This window comes from Cyprinus carpio, chromosome B17 (genome assembly GCF_018340385.1).
Source record: "Cyprinus carpio isolate SPL01 chromosome B17, ASM1834038v1, whole genome shotgun sequence".
In the NCBI taxonomy this organism is placed as follows: domain Eukaryota; kingdom Metazoa; phylum Chordata; class Actinopteri; order Cypriniformes; family Cyprinidae; genus Cyprinus; species Cyprinus carpio.
In genome coordinates, this window is record NC_056613.1 from 16,526,959 (window position 1) to 16,532,958 (window position 6,000).

The 6,000-nt window shown below is 33.8% G+C and overlaps 1 protein-coding gene across 2 annotated transcripts in view; it reads left to right on the top strand.

Moving 5' to 3' along the window:
• The window catches only part of insyn2ab (inhibitory synaptic factor 2Ab), a 33,990-nt gene extending 28,216 nt beyond the window's left edge, over positions 1–5,774 (top strand). For both annotated transcript variants that reach the window (XM_042742549.1, XM_042742548.1), the window contains exons 4-5: positions 5,048–5,500; positions 5,605–5,774. In XM_042742549.1, the coding sequence (XP_042598483.1) occupies positions 5,048–5,231 (184 nt within the window). In that variant the 3' untranslated portion in view covers positions 5,232–5,500; positions 5,605–5,774. The remainder of the gene's footprint in view (positions 1–5,047; positions 5,501–5,604) is intronic.
• Positions 5,775–6,000: the final 226 nt, after the last annotated feature.

Genomic DNA, 6,000 nt, shown 5'->3' on the forward strand with positions numbered 1-6,000 from the left:
TTATAAAACCATACTAATTTATGTATTTTAATCCAACATGATGGAATGTTTAAAAATGATAGACAAATCAACTAATCACAGAAAACATCACAGATTTTTCAATAATACTAATTAATGTTATTGCTGTTGTTTCCTCAACATGATTATGACACTTCCCTGAGCATTATGTCTTCCTGGAGACTTTTTGTAGTTAAAAATGAATGGAAACTGATAGTATTTCTCAACCATGGGACCGGGGTCTACTAGGGGGCCTCAGCAAACTTCCAAAGGCCTGCAGAAGGTTTATTATATCATAATTAATAATTAATTTTTAATAAAATAATCTAAAATTAGTTCAGTGCTAGAAACGCCAAGAATCACCAAATGAATGACTTTATTAGCAATATTTAGCCTCTGTAAAAAAAAAAAAAAAAATTGAAAAAAAAATTGAAAAAATAAATAAATTGTAAAATAGGTTGAAAACAAGCAGCTTTGTCATAATGACAGCAGAAATAATGTATATATTATATCCTATATGGGAGAGGGCATTCAAAAATTTTGTTGGACAATGGGGGTCAACACATTGAGAATTAATTTTTTTTTTTTTTTTTTGAAAAACGTTATAATTTAATTGCTAGTTAAAACAGTATTCCTAAAATAACATGTTCTGTTTGAACTATTAATCTGAGAGATTGGGAAAAGGAAAAACAATTTGAATATTTCATAAAAGAAGTTCCGTTTTTTTGGAGATATCTTTATGTTCATCTTCTTGTGATACTGTAGTTAAATCTTAATTAATCTGTAATCAAATCATTCCAAAATATTAACTATATTAACTACAGTATACATATCTAAAATATGAATCTGTACAGTGGGTTCCAAAAGTCTTGGACCAATACTGATTGATTGATTGATTGATTTAACAATTAAAAAAAGTTTAAATACTTTTAAAGCAATTTGTTTGGAAAATATACAAAAATGGACTGACCCAGAGAGTGAACATTCATTTGCATGGCGGCGCTCACCTGTGCTGAACACTGTGCTGCACTCAGCACTAATAAGCAGACCAGTACTTCACTACCAAACAGAGGAGAGGAAACAGAAGACAAAACAAAGTCTGATTGCCAAAAATCTCATTTCCTGCTCTGAGCTGGCAGAGCAGCCAGTGAGGAAGTGCTGATTGTGATGCCTGTTGTTGGCATATAGTGGACTGGACAAGTTCACTCTGCAGCAGCCATCTCAAGGCAAGCACAATGTGGCCATTCGTCACCTGACGGGCCCCATCCTTCAGCACCACCTCAGTCTGTCCTGTCCACACAGTACCTCATGAATCCAGACAAATGGACACAAGCGGGTCATGTGTCAGGTTGGTGGAGGACTAGTGGTTCGTTTAAATGAGAGGTGGCAGAGATACCCAGCAATGTGCACAGCAGGGATGGACAGCGGTGCCTCTTGAGCATAAATTACAGACGGAGCTTGATAATAATCCACTCACTTCAGTAAAACCCTCAGAAATGATCCAGCTGATTTCTCGCACCAACCTCCTCTCACTCGGATAAAAACCTTTAGGCCTGCTTCTAAAATCAATTGCTATCTTGACTATCGATACTAGAACATAATATTTGACATTGTTGTGTCCAAGATTGAGCTCTTCTTTTAATACAGCCTCTCATTGACTGAACCTATTACATTTTTGTCCCTGCGGTAAAGTGCTAGAACATAACATCTGTGGCGTCTGACAGGCCAGGTTTGTACCCTGTCATTGACCGAAGCTCATGGCTGTATGTTTGTATACCTGAATAAAGGATGATGTTCTGTGTTACTGTGATTAAATATTTAGCTCCATGTCTACAACCCCCCTGAGTTTGACCGTATGTATTTTTGTATGTGTATGTTTCTGCTTTACAGCAAAGCAGTCAAGCAAATAATTGAGCAAGAACCTGGGTCACTTATATTTGATGTTAACAACGGGGAGTTATTTCAACAATCCCCTATTTATACCCGCAGCACTTTCAAACCATATGACTTTCTTCCATAGAACATAAAGAGATGTTTTGCACAATGTCTAAACTGCTCATTTCCAAATAGTTTTTGGGTAAGGAATATTTAGAATATTTATATTATTTAGATTTAGATAAATATTTTGATATATTTACAGTAGGAAATTTACAAGATATCTTCATGGAACATGATCTTTATTTAATATCCTAATGATTTTTGGCATAAAAGAAAAATTTATCATTTTGACTCATGCAATGCATTTTTGGTTATTGCAACAAATATACCCGTGCTACTTATGACTGGTTTTTTGGTACAATACAATATGTTGATTTGGAGCCCAAAGACATTACTAATTATTAATGTTGAAAAAAAGAGTACTGCTTAATTAATTTTGTGGAAACCATGCTACAATTTTTCAGGATTCATTGATGAATAAAAGTTCAAGTTCAAACATCATACAATTTAAATTTAAATAATGGCCTTAAAATAAATTATATATATCCTTCTTCTTTTTTAATTTTTTTTTAACAAACGTTTTGATATATATATATATATATATATATATATATGCTTCTTCTTTTTTAATTTTTTTTTAACAAACATGTTTTGTAGAAACAGCCATTATATAATGCCAAATCTTATAATACGTATATTATTATAAATGTTTATAATTCCATTTAAAGCTGTCCAACAAGTTTAAACTTGTATTCATATCATAGCTTGTACATTTATTTTTTTATTTGTGTAGTAGGATTTTTCCTTTTTCAACAGTAAAAAGGATGTTTGAATTGAATGCGGCTGTTACAGATTGATTGCATTTGATGCAAAACACCATATAGCAGAAGAGAATCCTTTTCTTAGAATAACCTTAAATACATCATCTCCATTCTGAACCAGGTTTGCAGATCCTGCAATTGTTTGCTGTGCATTGTTCACCAGCCACCCATATGTTTCACACCCCCTGTTGGTAGTGTGCACAAGTTAACTGCTCAGGTTTTTCCAGTGATTAATTGCTAAGTGTAGTTTAGCCCAACCTGGAGCAGAACCACGCTGCTGTTCCATTCTCTTTCACCCTCAGAGAGTCTGCCGAGAATCGCTGAGCTTTCACAAGTTCTGTAAATAGACAAACCAAACACTGTCTGCTGCTTCTAAATATATCATGCCAGAGAAGTTTTTCTGATCATTTGTGAAAATCCAGGACAGACTTGAAAATGAGATGCAGATCGCTTTGTCTCCAAGGGGTTTAGTCTGTTTTTGGTGCGTTCTGTTGTCTCGATACACAAGTAGTGGGAAAAAGTCCTTGGTTTAAGGTTTGTTTGTGTGGAATTGTGATAAAACGCTATCATATTTTCAAAGGCTTTGAAATTCAGTGCAAAATTCCATAATGAACTGAACGATTAACGTCTGCGTTTCACCATAGCAGCTTTTAATTAAACGAAATGTGTGCGTTATTCAATACAAAACTTTAAATGAAAGCCAAAGGGCTCGACTGTCATATATATAAAGCGCTCCTTAACACAAACCAAACAAACCCTCAGTGTAAAGTCAGAGATAAACATAATTGACTCTCATGCTGCAATTTGGTTAGAGAGCTCTCTTTTTATGCACAAATCTTTTATAAATGGATGTAATTGATGAGTCAAACAGCATTGATTTCCAATACGCTCATTTGCAGTGCGGGAAAGTGAAAAGAAGGGGAGCGATTCAGGAATTGAAAGTGAGTGGTACTGATGGGTTGTGTGTGATTGGTCTGTCTGTCTCTGTTCTTTGCACTGATGAGTCAGACGCTGCTTTGTGAATGATTTCATTTAGATCGGATTAAAGCTGTCTCCGATGTTTAATCTGGGAGTTTAGCCACTGCTATAATCAGAAATCATCTGATTGTCATGGGATTATGACTTTAGAGGGAAGACTAGGTCAGACTGTGGCTGTGCGAGGACAATGAAACAAACACATACACACAAACACTGAGACTGAGCTAAACAGCTTAGTCATGATGTTAGAGGTCAGGAATAAGGTGGTGAACCCTCATGACATTTTCTAAGGCAGACAAAACTCGAACATGAAACGGCATTTGCAACTCATTTTACTGTCAAATTATTACTAAGTGAAAGAGGATTGCAACAGGAAATAGAAAAAATGTATTACATTCATTTGGAACTGATATTAAAATTGTGCAAAACAATGGCTAAATAAAGTAATATTTCAAAATAATATTTTAATATTATTATAATAAAATAACAAATTGAAAAATTTAGGGTCAGACTTTTTCTGAAAAAAGTATCTTATGCTCAGTCTCTTATTTGATCAAAAATACAGTAAAAAAGAAGAAGTTATAGTTAAATATGATTACAATTTAAAATAACTGTTTTCCATTTGAGTATTTGTTCCTGTGATTCAAAGCTGAATTTTCAGCAGTCATAACTCCAGTCTTCAGTGTCCCATGATCCTTCAGAAATCATTATAATATGGTGGTTTGCTGCTTAATAAATATTTGTTATTACTATTAATGTTGAAAACAGTTGTGCCGCTTCATATTTTTGTGGAAACATAATATTCATAATATTTTTCAGGATTCTTTGAGTAGAACGTTCAAAAGAACAGCATTTATTTAAAATAGTTTTAAATATATTATTTTATGTCACTTAATTTATTAAATGAATCCTTGGCAAATAAAAAAATATTTTCTTTAAAAAACACTTTTTTAATTTTTTAAAACTTATTACATTTTTAAATAATATTTTATTATATAAATAAAATTCAAACAGACAAAGTGTTGTCAGCGGAAAGGGAAATTAGTTTCAGAGGTTTTATTGTATGATGAAAAATGATAAAAAAAATATATTGATGCACTTTGAAATAGAGTTTTGGGATGTTGATGATGAAACAGGCACAATAAGATAAGGAGAATTAATTTGAAAAAAAGTGCATGGAGTAAAATTTTATTTGTTGTTGACCTTAATTGGACTAATTTAGGTCATCATCCAGACAATTCTGTGTAATCTGTTTTGATATGATCTCTACTATACATTATCCTCACCTAAAATGTTCTCTTTCTCTCTTTTAGTGTGGAGCTAGATTTTAAACTTCAAGAGGACAAACTTCAGCCCTTAATGAAGAGACTGTGTCCATTAGAAGAGCCGTCCTACCCCTCTCTGCCTTATACTCACGAGGTGTTCACCTCCACACCCAAACGCAAGTCCAAGACTGAGACCAAGAAGCATGCGAGATGGAAACTCTGGTTCCTCTAACATATGGATTCAGGATCCCTGAAACCATCACAAACAAGCAAATTCCAGTGGAATTGGATAAAAATTGAGAAATGTTCACTACTAGCCACCATTTTGTAACACGCATCATGGGATCCACTGAGCGACTGGATTTTAGTAAGGAATAACAGTTGTTTTCTAATCATGACCCTCTGATGAACCCTCTGAGTTTGGGAACTGCTGAATTCACCTGATCTCACATTTTTTAATGGGATTACACAATGATCCTTAGGTTTAGTCAAGTTAGCAAGGTAAGAGAGCAGGGATGATTGTTGGTGTGCTGTGTGTGTTTGTGTTTTCCAGTGTCTAACTGAGATCTCTCTCTTCTTTCTACACTTATCCCATTTTACTTTAGGGACCCTGCAGAGGCGACAAGAAACTTCAAAGCTAAACACTCGTTTGCCACAAAACTACTTTGGAGCTGTATATCAAAGTCACCTAATCAGCAAAGCACAAACTTTTGAGAATTATAAAGTAGCTTTGATAGCTGAGATATACCTCTGTCTCTTTTTCTTTCTTTCTTTCTTTCTTAAAGGAATAGTTTCTTTCTTTCTTTCTTTCTTTCTTTCTTTCTTTCTTTCTTTCTTTTTATATGTCTCTCACCTCTTCAATTTTAAATGAAAATTGATTACCATTTTATGACAGAATAAATGAAATGAATGAAATGAAATTAGTGGGTTAATGCAGAATCAGCTGACTGCATGCACTAATAATCAATAACTTTGTAGAGATATTTTTCTGGAAAATGTTG